This window comes from Sarcophilus harrisii, chromosome 6, assembly GCF_902635505.1.
Source record: "Sarcophilus harrisii chromosome 6, mSarHar1.11, whole genome shotgun sequence".
Lineage (NCBI taxonomy): Eukaryota > Metazoa > Chordata > Mammalia > Dasyuromorphia > Dasyuridae > Sarcophilus > Sarcophilus harrisii.
The window spans coordinates 39,896,230-39,916,835 of NC_045431.1; the positions used below are offsets into that span (position 1 = coordinate 39,896,230).

The 20,606-nt window shown below is 37.1% G+C and overlaps 1 protein-coding gene across 4 annotated transcripts; it reads left to right on the forward strand.

Annotated features, from left to right (window-relative positions):
- The first annotated feature begins 1,125 nt into the window (after positions 1 to 1,125).
- On the forward strand, positions 1,126 to 20,088 carry ARL9 (ADP ribosylation factor like GTPase 9). 4 transcript variants are annotated; one of them, XM_031943327.1, is made up of 5 exons: positions 1,126 to 1,445; positions 8,589 to 8,757; positions 13,177 to 13,352; positions 18,304 to 18,502; positions 19,533 to 20,088. In XM_031943327.1, exons 1-4 carry the CDS (start codon positions 1,185 to 1,187, stop codon positions 18,487 to 18,489), a joined length of 792 nt encoding a protein of 263 aa, XP_031799187.1. In that variant the 5' UTR covers positions 1,126 to 1,184; the 3' UTR covers positions 18,490 to 18,502; positions 19,533 to 20,088. The 4 variants fall into 4 exon arrangements, with proteins under 4 accessions (XP_031799187.1, XP_031799185.1, XP_031799188.1 ...); XM_031943325.1 differs by having other exon boundaries at positions 1,127 to 1,445; positions 18,304 to 18,557; positions 19,533 to 20,085; XM_031943328.1 differs by having other exon boundaries at positions 1,127 to 1,445; positions 18,310 to 18,557; positions 19,533 to 20,081.
- The last annotated feature ends 518 nt before the right edge of the window (positions 20,089 to 20,606 follow it).

The window sequence follows — 20,606 nt, forward strand, 5'->3', positions numbered from 1 at the left end:
GCCCCTTTGTTTCATTCCATGGAAGAATGAATTGTTCTCAAAGTGTCTCCTTGCTCCCGCTGAAGCCCTAAGACATGATATTCTGAGAGAATTGAAAGTTCATCACGGATTTTTAATCCATCATAGCCTTTAGAAATATGCATGTAGGCTATCCCTCAAAGCCTTCTGGGGAAGACCTGTGGTAGAAGAGCAACTGGAATTGCAGTGCCGAGTTCTAATGTGAGCTCTCCCTGTGTAACTGTGTAACCTTAGCCCATTTCCTCATCTGTAAAATGGGGGTAAAAATGCTTGCACTACCTACCTCACAGGGTTGTTGTGAGGATCCAACGAGGGAATGAATGTAAAGTACTTTGTAAACTAAAAGGTTATATAAAATGCTGGTTAATATAATGGACAAGTGGTGGTTAATAAACGGGAGGGGGGAGCTTTTCAGCAAGTCTGAGGAGTCAGCTGTAATTAGTGATTTTTAGAAAGGTGCGGAGCAGCACCTGTAGCTGGGTTCCGCGGGCAACACTTGCAGGCTGGGTTCCCCGAACCCTCAGTTTTCTCTGAAGACTAGCTGGCTCATTATCTTTTCCGGCACCATGTATATCCCGGGACTGGCTGACGAAAGATGCTGCCGGAATTCAAGTTGTAGACATACATGAGGGTTGAGGATTCTGGGCACCCAAAGGGTCAAGTTCGAATGTGATCATGGAAAGCGTTCCGGCGCTCTTGGAGAGTTGTCCCCCCCACCCAGTGGGCTCTAAACGCTGTACATGGGGAGGGGGGCGCACACGAAGGCTCGAAAATCGGGTTTCGGGGTGACGGTTTGTCCCTTGATAAATACCGGATGGCTCCCGTTGGGAAACTTGTCAGGGTGCGGAGGAGGACGGAGGAACCGAGCTGTGCTTCGAAGCTCGCCGAGCGCCGGACCGTGTCCTTGGGTCAGGGCTTGGGGGTCTGGGTCAGGGTCTTTTGCCCCTGGGCAGGGCTGGAGGGACCGAGCGGGCTGGAACGTGGAGCTGCAGCAGTCCCAAGAGGACGGGCTCGGCTGCCGCCGGAAGGTGGGCCCTTGGGGACAGTCCCAGCCCCGGGGAGGGCAGGGGGTGGGTCCGGGGGAGCTCGCTCAGATCGCGTTCCGCCGGCTCGGGTGCGGGGCGGCGGCCGTACCGGGGACCCGGGCGTGTGCGGGGCCTGCGCCCATGGCCGGCCGCGGCGGGAGGCTGCTGGGGCTGGCGGCCGCGGCGGCGGCGATGACAGCGGGGCTGATCTATGCCGTGTGGAGCTACGTGTCCTCCCCGCGGGCCGCGGCCCGCTCAGAGGCGCCCCAACTACATCTGGGGGAGCCTCGGGCTGCTTCTCCTCCGCCAATGGGGAGGAAAGAGAAGAAAGTCACTCTCGCGGCGGGGGTAAAGGAGGCCGAAAGCAGCAGCTCGGCTATTCCATCCCACAAGCAGTCACAGGTGAGTGGCCGCCGGCGGAGCGGAGCGGCCGGCGAAGGGACGCCCGGAGCGCGGCCGGGGGGAGTCCGGAGCCTCCGGGGCGCGGGCACGGAGCGCGGGCAGGGGGGCCCCGGAGTGCGGCTTGGGGGGGAGGGCCGGAGCGCGGCCGGGGGGCGTCCGGAGCGCGGGCAGGGAGCGCGGCCAGAGGGGCCCCGGAGCGCGGCCGGGGGGAGTCCGGAGCACGGGCAGGGGTCCCCGGACCGCGGCCAAAGAGGCCCCGAGCGTGGCCGGGGGTCAGCAGCGCGGCCAGGGGGCCCCGGAGCGAGGCTGAGGCACTCGTAGCGCAGCCAGAGGGGCCCGGAGAGCGGCCAGGGATGCTCTGCGTCAACCTGCGCCCCTTCCCCCTCTTCTCTCTCTCTGATCCTCGGGCGTTCGTGTCCCGAGATCTTGACCTGATGTCTGTAAACTTTTCACGTAGGCGTCTGGAGATACAAAATTTTCCTTTTGAACTGCTTTGGCTGCGGGATCCCGCAAGTTTTGTTATGTTGTCTCGTTATTGTCCTTCTCTTGGATGAAATTATCAATTCTTTCTATGATTTGTTATTTCACCCATTCATTCTTCAGGATTATATTATTTCGTTTCCAGTTATTAGGTGGCCTTTTTTCCCATGGCCCTTTATTACATGCAATTTTTATTGCATCATGTGTAAACTTTTTTTTTTTTAATAATAACTTTTTATTGGCATGCCAGGGTAATTTTTTTTTTTTTTAACAACATTATCCTTTGCACTCACTTCTGTTCCGATTTTTCCCTCCCACCCTCCACCCCCTCCCCTAGATGGCAAGCAGTCCTATATACGTTGAATATGTCCTAGTATATCCTAGATACAATGTATGTGTGCAGATCCAAACAGTTTTCTTGTTGCACAGGGAGAATTGGATTCTTTAAAAAATATTTTGATAACTATATTCTGATATGATTGGTTTCCTTGGTAATCCTATGTATTTTGTTTTTATTAATTTTAAACCATTATCTGAGAAAGAGTTGAAAATTTCACCACACGGGCAAAGGGTTCCATCCATGTCATTTAAAAAAAAAGTTGAGATCTGATGAGAAAACTCAGAATGGAGTAGAACTAGAGGAAGTTTGGGCAACATATTCAATTGGAGTAAATGAAAAATGAAAAAACTCTGGGGTATCCTAGTCCTGGTGGTAAAAAACAAACAAACAAACATACCAACAAATAAATAAATAATAGGCTTCATTATTGCTGAGTCCTAACGATGTTTTTATTGATACCTTATTTCTTATATCATCATAGTTATTTCAAGTATTCTCCTACTTATCGTTTTTTAAAAGAAAAAAATCAGCATAACTGATTGATACCCATCTCAATACAGAAGTGGATTGGGAATATCCTCTCTTCTTTCTTCATTCAAATCTTTATAATTGATCTTTATAATCTTGTTCCTTTTTTTTTTTTTTTTGGTCATAAAGTTGTCCTTTCCATTTAAATTGTAGTTATTGTGTATATGGTTTCTTGGCTCTGCTTATTTTATTCTCCATCAGTTCATATTGATTTTTCCTTGCTTTACTGTATTTATCACGTTGTTTCTTATTGTACATCAATATTCCATTACATTTATCTACAGCTTGTTTAGCCATTCCCCAAATGTTAGGCATCTACTTTGTTTTTTTCTTAATTATCACTAAAAAAAAATGCTGCTATAAATATTTTAATATATATAACGCTTTCTTCTTATCAGTGGTTTCTTTGTGCTATAATGGAATCTCTGGATCAAAGGGGTGCTGGACATTTTCATCACTTTATTCACATCATAATTTTAAATTACTTTTCAAAATGGTTATACTATTTCATATCTCCATCAACAATGTATGAGTGTGCCTATCTTTCAATAACTCTTCCCACATGGACTATTGCCATTTTTGGGTCATTTTTGCCAATTTGTAAAGTATAAGCTAAAGCTTCAGGATAGTTTTGATTTTCATTTCTCTTATTATTAGTGATTTATATATTTTTTCTTATTGTTTTATTCTGGTTATACATGTTCATTCATTTTTTTAAAATACACATTTCCTTATGAATCTTGTTGGGAGAGAAAAATCAAAGCAAAAGGGAAAAATCACGAGCGAAAGAAAACAAGGAAAAAAAAGTTGACATATAAACGTGTTGATTTATATTCAGTCTCCATAATTCTCTCTCTCCATGCAGATGTGTTTTCCATCCAAAGTTTTTTGGGATTGCCTTGATTACTGAACCACTAAGAAGAACCAAATCTTTCATAGTTGATCATTGCACAATCTTGCTGTTACTGTGTACAGTGTATTCCTGGTTCTTGTTTCATTCAGCATCAGTTCATGTAAATCTTTCCAGACCTTTCTAAAATCATCTTGTTCATCATTTTTGATAGAACAATGATATTTCATTGTTTTCATATGCTATAATTTATTCAGCCATTCCCCAAGTGATGGGCAAATACTCAATTTCCAATTCTTTGCCACCACAAAAAGAGTTGCTTGTGGCATTCTTTCATGTGGTTGTGAATACTATTCCAGTTCTTTTTTTTTGTTGTTTTAATAATATTTTATTTTTTCAAAGGCATGCAAAGATAGTTTTCAACATTCAACTTTGCAAAATCTTGTGTTCTTTCCCTTTCTCTCTGCTCCTCTCCCAAGACAGTAGGCAATCTGATAGAGATTAAATATATGCAATTCTTCTACATGTATTTCCATATTCATCATGCTGCACAAGAAAAAACAGATCAAAAGGGAAAAATATGAGGAAAAAACCCCAAGAAAACACACAGCAACCAAAAGGTGAAAACAGTATGCTTTGATCTACATTCAGTCTCCATAGTTTTCTCTCTGGATGTGGATGGCACTTTTTATCACAAGTCTATTGAAACTGCCTTGACTCATCTCAGTACTGAAAAGAGTCAAGTTCATCAATGTTCATCATCACATAATCTTATTGTTAATCTGTATAATGCTCTCTTGATTCTGCTTACTTCATTTAGCATCTGTCTTTACAGGCTTTTCTAAAACCAGCCTGATCATTATTTCTTATAGACCAATAATATTCCATTACATTCATGTGCCATAACTTATTCAGCCATTCCCCAACTGATGGGCATCCATTCAATTTCCAGTTGCTTGCCAGTTCAAAAAGGATGCAGTTCTTCTTTTGGGAAATATGTATTCATTTCTGTATTAGTCTCATTTATTCATTCATTTGTTGTGTCTAAATCTTGTATATCAAACCCTTTTCAGAAAATATTGATACAAAGAGTATTTTTCCTCCATTTAACCACTTCCCTTCTTATCGTAGGTGCATTAATTTTGTCTCTGCAAAATTTGTAATTGCTTCTCTCTTTTCTGTGGTTAAGAATACATCTCTTTCCCATAGTTGGGAGAGGTATATGATCTGCTTCTCTTTTGATTTTTTTTTAAATGCTATGATCTTTAATATTAAGGTCATATGTCTATTTAAAATGCATTGTGGTATAAATGCAAGTATAAGCCCTATTTCTGCCATACTACATTCCAGTTTTCCCACCAGTTTTTATAAAATAAGGAGGATTCCCCATCCCATCTCACCCCCAGACAATTTTGTTTTCCGCTTTATCAAACACTAGGGTAATAGAGTGCCATTGAGTCTAATTTTACCTTATCTTTTCTGTAACATTAATTTATCTTTCTTTCTTTCTTTTTATATACCAGACAGTTTTGATGATTGATGCTTTATAATATAGTTTGCAATCTGGAAGAGCTGTTCTTCCTTTATCTCTACTTCTTTTCATCATTTCCCTTGTTATTCTAGATATTTTGTTTTTCCAGTTGAATTTTTATTTTATCAAGTTTTATAAAGTATCTCCTTGATAATTTGATTGATACAACATTAAAAAGAAATTAATTTTGGAATTATTGTAATTTTTATTGTATTGATATGGCCTAGCCATTACTGAATATTTCTCTGCACTTTGTAATTGAATCAATTCAAGTCTCCTTCCTTTCCTGTAGCTTAATCTTTTTACACAGGTGGCCTTGCTCCTACTGACTTTCTTCTTCTCTCTTCTCATTCCTCCCTTCATTTGTTACCCCTTTCTTTTGGGATTTTGCTTATTGATTATATCCTTTTTTTCCCCTTGGATTTTTCTGGCTACACACTTCTTATCCCCTTTCCATGCTTTCTTTTTTTTATGTTTTTTTTTATTTTTTAATTTTTTTCCCTTTCCCTTCTTTCATTTTGTGTCAAGTAGGTGTCCCTTTTTGCTTTTCTTCACACAGGGAGGGGAAAAGATTCTTAGCCTTGTTCATTGTTTTTTACATTTTCATAATTTTTGTACCACTTTCCAGAGAGGATTTCTCTTTCTTCATTATCTATACTTTCTTTCTGTCTATTCTAAGGCTTCACTCTCTGAATCATGAGCTTTATAATTATCAAATCTTTATTCTCTATATTCCTCATATATTCAAAACTTTCCCCTCTTGGCAATTTCTGCCTCTGACCTATAGAATTTGCCCTTTGGATTTTTCTTGTCCATTGTGTCTCATTTCTAAACAATGCCAATTCTTGCAAGTATCAGAGAGAACACTGTTCCATGGTAAGTCTTTCCCCACCCCCATCTCATTTTCTGATTATGCTGCCTATCACTGAACTATATACCCTTTCTTTGGCCTTCTTTTTTCTCCATTTGATTCAAGATCTCCTCTTTGGGTTGATCCCTTTTCACCTCCCTAGGTGCCAATTGCCCTTTGAACTCTCCTCCCAAGACAGGACAAGTAATCTTTTCAAGCCTTAGCTCACCCAGACCACACCCAGCCCCAAATTTTCATCTCCTTTCACAAAACATCTTTCTTTAACCGTAATGCTCACCAGTAGATTCCCCCTCCCAAAACAAGACTTCTTTCCTGTCCTCCTTCCACTTTTTGGTCTTTTTTTCCTTCCTCCTCACTCACTCACCTGTGTGATGTTTTCTACCAGAAACCATCACCTTCCCCTGATTGCTAGCCTTCAATCTGACCCAGTTACTGCACACGTTCCTTTCCCTCTTCTGCTCTCCCCTTTCTTGTCCCATTTTGTAATGTAGTCCCACAAAAAACATTGATCACTTGTACATGTGTCTCTAGGTTCTGTCCATAAGCCTGCCCCTTCATTAAGTATCTCCACCAGACGTCTGCTTTCAGTCCTGTCTCCTTGTTCGAATTTTTAAAAAAGTCTCTTACTGAAGTCTGTTCTCACTCCATTGCTGTTACTATTTTTGGCTCCTGCATTTATTTATTCAAAGCTCCTGCATTCCTTTTGTTGTCTGTTCATTTTCTGAATGATTCCCTTCTCTCCAGTGATGGAGACAAGATCTCAAGTCTCTTAATTTTCTCATAGGTTTGGAAGATTCCTGGTTCATCAACCTAGGTGACTGCCCCAGTTGACTTTAGGATGGATAAAGCTCTTTCCATCAGGTTTAGTAGAGTACCACACAGACCCATACACAGACCCACAGGCTGAATTCTTTTAAAAAAGTTTTAAAGTTTATTTTAAATGTAAGTACAAAATAAGAAAAGAAAAAAAGGCCATGTATATGACAGAACATAAAAGAAGAGGATTCAATATAAAGATATAAATTTCTATTTCAAGAAAACCTGAATAATAAATATTACAGATTGTTTTCAAAGTTGTCCAGTTCTTCTTTGCTTCCTTCTAAGTTTTCTTTTGTTCTCAACTGTGTACTTTATTTTTCTCCCTCCCTCCCCAAAGAAGTCTACAAATTAGTCAAATATATATATATATATACATACACACACACACACACATATATACACACACACATATATATATATGTGTGTATGTACACACATATATATAACATACCTACATACAGTGTCATAAAATATAAGCATTGCATATAAACATATTGAGATCCATAAACATACACATATACTCATGTGTATACACATAAATTCATGTACATTTATGTAAGACTGTTCTATGCTTATTTCCTTTGTCATCTGTTTATTTGAAGATGGATACCATCTTCATAAGTCAGTCTTTCTATATTTTTCTAAATCAATTAGCTCATCATTTTCTAGACTAAGGCAATATTTCACTCCAATTACATTCTATCTGAGAGATTGTATATGAAAGTCTTTCCTCATTTTTCAGCATTCCTTCTATTTTTGGCTGCATAGATTTTATTTATACAAGAAAATTGTATTTTTAAATAATCAAAATTATCCATTCTAATACTTCCAAGAATGCCCTTGCCTTGTAATATTGTTTAAAGTCTGATACTACTGAATATGCTTCTTTTACATCTTTTTCCCCCTGGTTTCTTTGAAGTTCCTGATTTTTGTAAAGGAACTTTATTATTATTATTATTTCTAATTCAGTAAGATAATTTGTTAAGTAATTTAATAGGGATGGCATTACATAAATAGATCAGACTGATTTCTATAGGTTAGATACTCTGAGGCTTTGGGAGGAAGGATTGAATCCAATTTCAAGCCTACATATGTCTTGTTCCTTTCCCTCTTCTGCTCTATTTTCTTTAGGTCTTAGTTTTACTAGTGCAGTTTTACTGCCAGTACTATGGGAAACAGGAAATTACAGAAGCTCCTTTATAATTAGATAGGGTCAAATTAACATTTGACAAGTTTCAAAAGAAGTGCTTTACTTCTAGAATAAAATTGAAACATTTTTCAGGCCTTTAAACCCTTCCCAGTCTGACTTCTCCAGCTTATTAGACATTGTTCCCCTTCTTGAACTCTACGTTCTAGTTGAAATGAGCTGATTTGCTGTTTCACATACATAATATTCCATTTCCCATCTCTGCTTTTGCATTGGTTTTCTCTTGTTCCTGGAAGTATTTCTTTTTTCACATCCACCTTAGAATTCTTGGCTTCCTCCAAAGCTTAGCTCCTATATCACCTCCAAAATGAGGAACTTCCAAAAATTACCATCTATTTACTATGAACATATTTTATAATTTATTTATGTGTATACTTATTGTTCCTCCATTTAGAATGTAAACTTCTTGAAGGCAGGGATTGTCGATTGTGGATTCAGTCTCATTGATTAAATAGTAAGTTGTTTGCTTCCTAGATGAACACGGATGTGACCCTAAGATTCATTTTCTGTTTCACAGGAAAAAGCACAAAATAAACAAGTCCTAGTGCTGGGCCTGGATGGAGCAGGAAAGACCAGTGTCCTCCATACCTTAGCAACAAATAAAGTCCAGCATAGCATTGCTCCCACCCAGGGCTTCAATGCAGTGTGCATCAACAATGGAGATATGCAGATGGAGTTCCTGGAGAGTAAGTCAGATGCTTCTACTGCACTGGTTGAACAAATGGCTTTATCTGTTTATATTGAAGTTATATGTTCATGTCATCAATACTTCTTTAGCATTTTAATGAGTACATGTCTTTGTGATTCATCAACATGGGAGCTTTAGGTTATTTTTAAATAATAGATTTTTATTTTCAAAATACATGCAAAGATATTTTCAACATTCACCCTCGCAAAACCTTGTGTTCCAAATTTTTCTCTCTCCCTTCCCTGCACCCCTTCCCCAAGATAGCAAATAATCCAATATAGGTTAAACATGTGCAGTTCTTCTAAACATATTTCCACATTTATCATGCTCCAAAAGAAAAATCAGAACAAAAAGGAAAAAATGAGAAAGAAAAAAAAAAAAAAAACAAGCAAACAACAAGAAGAAGAAGAAAGGTGAAAATGCTACACTCAGTCCGCCATAGTCCTGTTTGGGTGCAGATGGTTCTCTCCATCACAATATCATTGGAACTGGCTTGAATCATCTCATTATTGAAGAGAGTTATGTCCATCAGAACTGATCATTGTATAATCTTGTTGCTATGTATAATGTTCTCTTGGTTCGAAGCTCATTTCACTCAGCATCAGTTTATGTAAATCTCTCCAGGCCTCTCTGAAATCATCCTGCTGGTTGTTTCTTATAGAACAATAATATTCCATAACATTCATGTACCATAAACTTATTCAGCCATTCTGCAACTGATGGGCATCCACTCACTTTCCAATTCCTTGCCATTACAAAAAGGGCTGCCAGAAACATTTTTGCACATGTATGGGTCCCTTTCCCTCCTATGATCTCTTTGGGATACAGACCCAGTAGTAGCACTGCTGGATCAAAGGGTATGTACAGTTTGATAGCTCTTTGGGCAGAGTTCCAAATGAGCACTTTGTGTTGGGTTATTTAATGCATGACCACCAAGAAAATAATTAGCATTTAAATATTCCATGCTGTACCCTTGAACATTCTTAAAATTACATACAGACAGACTTGCAAAAGAAAACTTCAATAGTTTACCAGTGTAAGCTTCTGCCCCCTCACTCCTGACAACCCTCTCTGTGTCCCTTATTGATGTCCTACAGGTTATCATTCACCCCTATGAATAAATACCTCTTCCTTATTAAATTCCCAATTTCCACATGTCGAATCTCATTGTTGGAGATGTTGTCCTGAGAACACAGCAGGAGACTGACAAATCAACTTTTACAATAGTCGATATAAGAGATTCAGAGCTGTGGTTGTTGCTTTGTGAACAGAGTGATGGGGTTGAATTCAAAAGATATTGTGAAGGGAGAGTTCATAGGATTTGGCAATTAATTTGAATATGGGGAATGGAGGCAAACGAAGAGTTAAAGATGATTCTGAGGTTCCAAATCTGGTTGATAGAGGAAGGATGGAGAAGTCTGAAAGAAGAGTGGTTTAATGTGGTTTACATAGGTTGGATCTGAGTTGACTATGGGAAACCCAAAAGAATACATCTTGCAGAAAACTGGTTTGTCACAAAGATGCATCACCTCACTCTGCTGGGATTGGAGCTGAAAAATAGGTGAAGACTGGATATGTGGATAGATCTGGGGGTCATCTGCATGGCTGTGATGACTGAGTTCATGAGAACAGAGAAGAGGGCTCAAGACTCTGTTCTGGATCCTGAAGAACACCCAAGATTAAGACTATCTCCTATAGTTTTCTTTTGTAAAATGGAGAATATGATAGGACCTATCTTATGGGATTGTTATTAGGACCAAATGAGCTGATGCATGTAAATCTTTGTTGAGTAAGCCTTAAAATGGGATGTAAATTTTAGCTATATTTATATTTTCAGATAATAAGGGAACAGAATGAGCATTTATTAAGCACCTATTATATGCCAGACATTATACTAAGTGCTTTATAAATATCATCTCATTTGATCCTCACAACAACCCTTTCTGTTAGGTGCTTTATAAGCTCCATTTTGTAATTGAGGAAATGACTTACCCAGGATCACACAACTAGCAAGTGTCTCAGCCAGCATTTGATATCAGGTCATTTTAGTTTCAGGTCCAGCCTGCCCTCTAGCCTAACTACACTAAGACTGACATTTATATAGCATTGTAAAGTCTATAAAGTGCTTTATATATTATTTCATGTGAGTCACACAAAAATCCTGTGAAGTATTTACAGCATTAACATCCCCATTTAAATAGTGTGAAACTTAGGTTCTAAAAGGTTGCCCATTGTTTGACAATGATCTGCCCAAGATCAAAGAGCTACTAAATATCCAAGGCAGAATTTGAATCCTGAGCCTTCAGGTCTAGCAACCCATCCACTACACCATACTGCTTCTCTACTTTCTATTTTACTAGCAAATGTTTTAAATAATTTGAAAACCTTAAGAATCAGAAATTCTCAACTCAGCAAAGAAAGGCAAAAATATGAGATGGGGGCATCAAAAGGAAAAAGAATGAAAATGTAATTAGATTTGGCAAATGAAATGTTTTGTCTCAGGATATTTAGCACTTTTATCGACTAAGCTTTTGATGGGCCAGGAAAAAAAAAAAAGAGCTATACTGGGGAAAGGGGGGACGGTGATGGTGGTTGGAAGGCTGCCAGATCTCTCCTTTCCTCAGAGGTGAAACTCTCTGAAACTCCTTAGAAGCAAACATAAACTAGAAAACATGACAGTAATCACGTTTCATCTTCATACTGCGCTCTATGGCTTACAAAATAAAGATGCCACAAAGATGGGTCATGCTTCAGGTACAGTTTGGACAAATTGTTCCAGTGCCCAGGAAAGTGGCTGAAGCAGGGGGGGGTGCTGGGACATTGGTCAGGCCTCAGGATCTCAAGGTGATCCGTGGCAGTCCAAGCCCTAGCCCTCATCTTGACTTTGGTCCTGCCGTTGGACTTCGGTGACTCTCGAAGAGAGAAGGAGGTTGACAACTTTGTATAATTCTATCTCACTTAAATCCAATTTACTGGAACATCAAGACCATGATATTTTTCATCCTCTTCAAGGATAAACAAGGGCAAACAAACAACAAACAACAACTTATTATTTCATTTGATCATTTGCAACAGCTCTTATGGGGATCAGATAGTAAAAGTATTCTATCACTTCTCCAAAGAGATCTACCAAGCTGTATTTTCTGTTCTCGTTTCTCCGCTTCAGGCATTTATCTCTAGTGCAAACCAGGAATCTCCACCTAGATGCCATATTGACAGAGATCCAAAGACAGTTCTTTTCCTTTTTTCCTTCTAACTCTGTTTATATTTTAGAGTTCATTATTTCTATCTATAACAGCCTCCTGTGCTTGAAACTTTGACATTGACTTTTCCTTTTACCTTATTTCTTATATAGATGTCAATAAGTATCTTCTTTTCCCCTACAGTATGCCCTGTGTTCCTCTCTCTATCTCTCTCTGTTTCTTCTCTCTCTCTGTCTCTCCCTATCTCTCTATCTGTCTTTCTGTCTGTCTCTGTCTGTTTCTCTCTCCCTCCCTCCTTCCTTCCAATGTTCCCCCCTCCCTTTCTCTCTCTCTCTCTTTCCCCCTCCCTCCTTCCCTCCTTCCCCCCCTTTCCCTCTCTCTTTTTCCTCCTTTTTGTGTAAAATTCCTCCCCACCCTTTAAAGTACCACTTAAATGTCACCTCTTCCAGGAAGTTCCTTTGATTTCCCTGATGATAGATCTTTCTTCTCCATAGCATGGAACACTTTGCTTTGTACCTCTGCAAAGCACTTATCCTGCAATACTGTATCTTACAGTTATAGGTGCATACATGGATGCATCTGATCATCATCTTACAGCTCCCTCATTTTATATAACAATCTTTATGTCTCTTCTACCACCTAGTACAGTATTCATCAAATTCATTGAATTTTAAAAATTTGATTCACATTTTTTTGTTTTTGTGAACAATTCACAGTCATTCGAATCACCTTTTACAGTTAAGGAAACTAGACTTCAGAGAGATTAATTGATTTCAGGCTAACATAGCTGGTAAGTGACAGAATCAAGACTCCAGCTGGATTATCCCCTAACCCTGCTCAGTTTTTTTTCCTGTACTGAAGGTGAGCAAACTGCAGCCTAGGGTCCAAATGAGGGTCTATTTCTGTATTACCCTGGGGAGCTAAGAATGGCTTCTCCTTGCCTCCCTCATTTAAAATTTTATTGTATTTTAAAATAGAAAAAAAATTCTTAGATTGCAGATGTACAAAATTGGATTTGGCCCTTGGGCCATTGTTTGCTGACTCATGAACTACTTGCCTTCAGCCCATTACTAGTTTCACCATAGCCCTCCATAAAGTCTGTAACCAGAGGTGACTATAGGCCCTCTCCGACTGTGATTCAGCCTTTTAAGAACCTTCTGGGACCATGTATTTCTGATTTTTTGATTGGACTTCCTTCTACTGTTTTCTTACAGTAGGTGGCAGTGAGCCTTTCCGTTCTTATTGGAAGATGTACCTCTCCAAAGTATTGGTGTTGATTTTCGTCGTAGACTCGGCAGATCACAGACGATTGCCTGATGCCAAAGAGCATCTTCATCGATTGATCCAAAAAGATCCAGCCCTTCCTCTAGTGATTTTTGCAAACAAACAGGTAAGACCTCATGGATACACTACCCACTAGATGAGGGTTCTTTTTGTCAGCATTTTTTTGTTAATAATAGCTTTTTATTTTTCTTAATAACTGTAGATAGTTTTCAACATTTACCTTTGCAAAATTTTGTGTTCCAAATTTTCCTACCTCTTCCCTAGACAGGAATTCAATATAGGTTAAGCATCTGTAATTCTTCCAATAGTATTTCCATATTCATCATGTTGTGCAAGAAAAATCAGAGCAAAAGAGGGAAAAATACATGAGAAAGAAAAAAAAACCAAGCAAACAACAACAACAACAACAAAAGGTGAAAATCTTGTGCTTTTATCCACATTCACTCTCCATAGTTCTCTGGATGTGAATCCAGACTCCATCATGAGTCTATAGAAATTGCCTTGAATCATCTCATTGTTGAAAAGAGCCAAGTTCTATCTGGGTTTTCTTTTTAACATAGAAAAATAGGTTTTTCTTAGTTTTTACAAAGATAGTTTTATGTTCTACATTCAGGACTAGAAATGAAAGCAAGCTTAGGCTTTTTTTTTTTTTTTTTCTTTTCTAGTTGGGTCCAGTGAATAGAATTAGGTACAATGGGTAGAAGTTAAAATGAGACAGATTTAGGTTTTATGTTAAACAAAACAAAACAAAACAAAACAAAACAAACCTTCTTCATAATTAGAGCTACCTGAAAGTGGAATGAGAGGTCTCAGGAGAGGACCTTTTCAGGGAGGAAAAAATTTATTCTGCTGGCTTGAGTAGACAGTTTCCTCTAAAATATGGTGCAGAGAAAAATCCGATTCGAAGGAGATAGAGAAGAATCCAAAATTGAATTCCAAGTTCTCTCCTTAATATCTCTGATTTTAGGCAAACTCTAAAACTTTTAGTCTTCTTCTGTATAGGTATTACATTGGACTACGGTGTTTCTTAAATTCTATAATAATAATAGGACTATATCCCTTTTACTTTGTTCTTTTTGTTGGAAATAGAGTCTACCTATTAATTTCTGTAAAGGAAGGAAATGGAAGAGATAGAGGAGATTAAAAAGAGCAGAAACAGAGCCCACAAGGTAGAGCTTTCTGGGATTCAGCATTTACAACTTTGATCTGACTACTTCCATTTAACCTCATGTTAGATTAAACAAGAAAAGAAAAACTCGGCAAAACTCATTGAAAAATATTTGAGGAGGGCACAGTGGATAGAGCACCAGCCCTGAAGTCAGGAGGACCTGAATTCAAATTTGACCTCAGACACTTAACACTTCCTAGCTATGACCCCAGGCAAATCACTTAACCCCAATTCCCTCAGGAAAAAAAAAAGTTTATTTTTAGCTTTTGCATCTTTATCCATGGTTTTGCCCATCTCTGAAAGCCCAGGTTTGTAATGCAATATTTGGTTTTGTTAATTTGGAAACCTACAATTTTTGCTGTATACAGAGCAGCCTACAAAAGCTGAAAAGAAATGAGTAGAGAAATGTCTACTCTAATAAATGAGAAAAAAAGTCCTCTGTAGGATGAGCCTTTTCTTCATGGAAAATAACACATATCTCATTGATTCCAATCATTTAAAAAAATAAAAAATAAGGTCGTTTTTCCACTAAGGAACATGTCAATAGGTGACACTTAGATAGTTCTTTACAATTTATAGAGCACTTTATGTATTTCATTTCTTTTGATGCTTCCAATAAATCTTCCTCTGTGAAGTGAGTTATGCTGAATAATAAATTAGTTCCATTTTATAAAGGAGAACATTGTCACCCGCAAAAGGCAGATTGCCCAAAGTCAAATAGTAAGTTCCAGACCTGGAACTCCAACCAAGGTCTTTCACTTCCAAATCCCACTTCCATGACTGCCTTGTAGCTCCCCATGTTGATCATAGCCTCTTGCTTGTTAACCCTTATAATCTTAATGATGTGGATCTAGCACATACCCCTAGTTTTCAAAGTAATAAGAACAAAGTAATAAGAACAAAGTTTTGCAAAAATCTTCAGGGTGCTTTTTACTTTACTGAGGTTGAAAACCTTTATTTTTAAGTTTCACTAAGTTTAAATTCACTATCTGAAATATATCCATTACCTTGAATGTTCAATTTTTAATATCCAGTATTGGTGGATTAAGGTCTAGTTTTAGATTTAAGGTCTGGCTAATAGTCAATGTAAACTGAGACAACAGAAGATACTCTTTTTTTTTCTTTTTCTTATTACAGAACATATGCATGGGTAATTTTTTTTTTTTACAACATTATCCCTTGCACTCACTTCTGTTCCGACTTTTCCCTTCCCTCCTTCTACCCCCTCCCCTAGATGACAGGCAATTTTATACATGTTAAATATGTTTTATTTAACTGTTCGGTTCTGCACACATATAGTGTATCTAGATACACTATATGTGTGCAGAACCGAACAGTTCTGTTGTTGCACAGGAAGAATTGGATTCAGAAGGTAAAAGTAACCCGGGAAGAAAAACAAAAATGCAAACAGTTTACACTCATTTTCCAGTGTTCCTTTTCTGGGTGTAGCTGATTCTGTCCATCATTGATCAATTGGAACTGAATTAGAAAAGATACTCTTTTGATATGTAAACCTACAGTTCAGTTAATAACTGTAGCATTCATCTTGAATCAAGAAATTAAAAATTTTCACACCATATATTGTTCAGTCATCAGGATAATGCTATATATTATTTGTTTCCTCTTTTTAATCTCATAGGAATACTTTTCAGGCAGTTATAAATTTTTAACTTTATTATAATTCATGAATGACTTGGAAATTCCAGTTTGATATATCCTTCTCTTTTTTGAGAAAGCTAGGTGATGCAGTAAAGAAAGCACTGAATTTGGGGTTGGGAAGACCCCAAGCTCATTTGTATCAGATACTGGCTGTATAATCCTTAGCAAGTCAATTAACCATTATCTGACTCAGTTTCCTCAGCTTTAAAATGGGGATAATAATGACACTTATCCCCCAGGGTGATTTAGCACAGTGCCTAGTACAGGAAGGAAGGAAGGAATAAATGTTTTTTTTTCCCTTTCTATCTTTGGAATATGAGGAGGACATATATACGTACACATATGTGTGCATATATGTAGTGTACATATGTATATGTATGCATATATATGTGAGTAGGTATGTATATGTGTTTATATGTGTGTGGGGTATGTGTGTATATATGTATATATATTTGGGAGATATGTGTAAATGTATATATATACATATATGAGTGTGTATATATATATATATATATATATATATATATATATATTTGTATGCACACATACACACCTAACTTTAGCAGTTCATAGGATCATAGAGGTAGAGTTAGGAGGCACTTCAGGCATTATAAATAATAAGTTTGTCCAACCTTTCTTTATTTGTAGATTTTATAATGAATATAATTATAGTATATATAATGAAATTAGAAATATAAAGCTCTGCTTTTAAATTTTATCATTGCTGTTGATTATCGTATAATATATCCTTTCTGAGTTAAAAAATATAATTTCACTATTCTCATTCTTCAGGCTCTGACTTTTACTCAGGAAAAGTTGTATAAACTTAAAGTAATCTACCTAATTTAAACAGAATTTTTTTTTTTAAATTTCAAAGGTACCTGCTTTCTTTCTCTGAAGACTACTGAGCAGAGTTATTTTTAAGAAATATAACCTATATGTCTACTAGTTTCTTTAACCTAATTTCAGAAATTAACTGGGTTTAAGTTATAGGACTAAATAAATTCAGGTTTCTGGGTCAAGGATTTTGAAGATACATATTGTATTACAGGTACAGATACACAGATATAGCTTGACGAGTTCTGCCACTTTTGGTCCCATTTTCCTTTTTTTTTTCCACCCCAGAAAGATTAAAGATTGTTACAAATATGTATTTAACCAGGACAATAAAGATAAAAAGCAAAACAGAACAAAACTCTGATAAAAAAAAGCAGAGAGCCAGGATGTATCAGGCACCTGGGATATTAGTTATTAAACTTGAGCAGATTTTGACTTTAAGATTTTTGACAGCTAAAACAAAAACATTGGATTGTCAAATCATCTTATTTGATGAAAGAAAGTCGAGTGTTCTTGTATAGAAACTTTTCTGACCCGAACTCTTAGGAGGGAACTATTACTAGGATCTTTACAGAAGCATGTCTATAACCCCCCTTGGATTCTATCTTTCAGCTGCAGGAATATTCCCCTTTCTTATTCCTACTTTCTATTAAAGCTAGATATTCTCCTTTCTTATTCCTATTTTCTACTAAAGCTGGAATTAAAACATTAGATCTTATGCTAAGGTAAGCATATTTCAACAGGAACTAAGATACTATCGTACAGATGTGGAATTTTCTGATACTCTACTAAAACAGAATCCAGAGAACCTTGATGTGTAGGTAGTTACTAGTAGGTAGTTAGTACGGTCTCTAGGTAACATATGTCTCAAACTTTTGTCAAGTGCTAGTGGCAACTTATTGGATCACAAGAAATTCATTAATTTTCTAACAAATGTCTTAAAGACTGATTTTGGGCTTACTGACAGGTTTTGAATGCCCATCACTAGAAGGCAGTTGATAGATTGTGAAAATGTAAGTGCTTGACTTGTTAATGGATAATTCCCATGCATTCTCTTGATTCCTGAAATTTATAATAAAGCCCCTCCTTAAAACAGCAAAAAACTGATTTACAATTTTAACTGTTATTTTTACCCATGAAAATGTTAAAGTTTTAAAAGAATTGATCAAAAAAAAAAAAAAAGAATAACTGAGTATATGTGTATATATGTATGTGTATTGTATTTGTATATGTGTATATAGATAGATATATGTTTTTGTATACAGTCCCTAAAATCATAGAATTTTACAGCTGAAAGAAAGGGAACTTAAACATAATCTGTCCTTGCAAAAATATTCTTTTTTGTCATACCAAGATGCAAAATAATCGGCTTTTTCTCCCTTTTGTTTTCTGGGCCAAGGATCTTGAAGATGCATATTGTATCACAGATATTCATGAAGCTTTGGGATTATCTGAGATTGGAGATGACAGAAAGTTGTTCTTATTTGGAACCCACGTAACCAAGAACGGCTCAGAAATCCCTTCCAGTATGCAGGATGCACGAGAACTTATTGCCCAGCTGGTTTCGGATGCCCAGTGACCAGTATCTCAGTGTCAGTTGGCCTTTATAACCAGAGAATGTTGTGTTGCAAGCTTGAAGCCAAAAAGGTTTTTACTTTTAAATAGAAGACAAACCTTATTCTATTTTCTTCACAGCACATGAAACTTAGATGACTAAGATGTTAATTTATTTAAAGCATCGATTTTAATTAGATATTAATACTTTTAATATATATTTATATTTTTGAGCTGTGTTTTTAGAAGCCTGGGGTTTTTGTTCAGCAATATTAAACTGTACAGGAAAAAATGGCTATAGATACTCTCTTCTCCAAAACAAGATTGCATTCACTGTCCAACTTAGAAGATGGTTTTCAATTGTTGCCATGGTCAACAAATAAGTCACCCAGTGACCGATCTGGTGATGCGTTCCTTTTGCGTCGGGTGGGGTGGTAGAATTTGTCATTGAACTTGTAGCTTTCCCAGCTTCAACTTTGTCTTCTCTTAGAGAACCTTCAAGAACCCAAAGTCTACCTAATAAGATTTTAGTGAAAGCTTTAAAAAATATATCATAATTTTGAAAATCAGAATAATTCATTAAGAGAAGACAGTGCCAATCAAACTGAAATAAAAAGAAATCAATTGGAATTTTTATTTTTTCAACTAACAAGTAATTTTTTTCTTTCTCTGCTCCCTCTCTCCCAGTTTAAAAGAAAAAGAAAAACAGAACCCTTGTTATAAATATACATAGATGGCAAAACAGATTCCCAACTTGTATATGTTCAAATATTAAATGTAGATTAATATTAAACATAGAATTCTAGGTTACAGCTTAAAATTCAAAAGAAATACTTTTTAAGATGAAGCTGAACAATAAAAATTATGGGACTTATCTCGGAATTTTGTTTTCAAATTTTACATTTTCTCTTTTATATAACATTTATTTTTGGCTTTGTTTAGAAAACATTATAAATAAAAACACATTAAGATATTGATCATTGTATTTGCCTTCACAAACAATCATATAAAATTAAACCTTTAACTTTAGTTGCTTGTCTGACTACCATTCTTTTTTTTGTTTTACAGATTTGAAAAGTGGGTTATAACTCTAACATGGAGATACTGACGCAGAATTTTTCCTTCTGTAATTTGAGATCTGCGGTAAAACATGAAACCCAAAGATAATGAAACTAGCTAAATCCTCTCAACTCAAATTATATCCTTCTCCTGCATTTTCTCTTCTGTTTTTTTTTTTATGATTTCATATCTTATTGATGTCATTCCCTATGAACCACCTCCATCTCCAGTAAATCTTCCTTAATAACAAAGAAACAGTTAAGAAAACCAACCAGCACAGTGACCATATCCAACATAGCCTTCATTTGCTTTTGTGCCCCCCTTGTTTTAGCTTCAAATATTTGTGTGTGGGAAACTTTTTCTTTTTTTTTCTTTCTTTTTAAAAAGTTTTTGCTAAACTGGGCTTTTGGTCAAATCCTTCCTTGAATATATCCATGAATGCTTTTTCAGGATGACTAGAAAAAGAGCAAACTGGATGCATCTTCTTCCTTAAGACAGTAAGCTGTAAGGAACCCCACTTCTTTTTTTAAAATTAAATTAAATTTTTTTATTATAGCTTTTTATTTATAAGATATATGCATGGGTAATTTTTCAGCATTGAGAATTGCAAAACCTTTTGTTCCAATTTTTCCCCTTTCCCTTCACTCCCCCTCAGATGGCAAACTGATACATGTTAAATATGTTAAAGTATGTTAATATATATACATTATATACACACATACATACATATACATAGTGATTTTGCTGCACAAGAAGAAGCGGACTTTGAAATAATGCACACTTAACCTGTGAAGGAAATCAAAAATCTAGGCAGACAAAAATAGAGGGATTGGAAATGCTATGTAGTGAGGAACCCCACTTCTAAAATGGATAGACATGACTTTCTTGGCTTGTTGTCTTAACAAATAAAGAAGGAAGGGCAAAACCAAGGAGGCTTGGTTACTGGAAGAATGTGGCTGAACTGGTGTGTGTGTGTGTGTGTGTGTGTGTGTGTGTACACCAGTGGGTTTTTGGGCATGGGAAAACTTTTTCCCTACTGCTGATTTGAGACCTGTTTTACACTCGGTATTCCAACCCACCAGA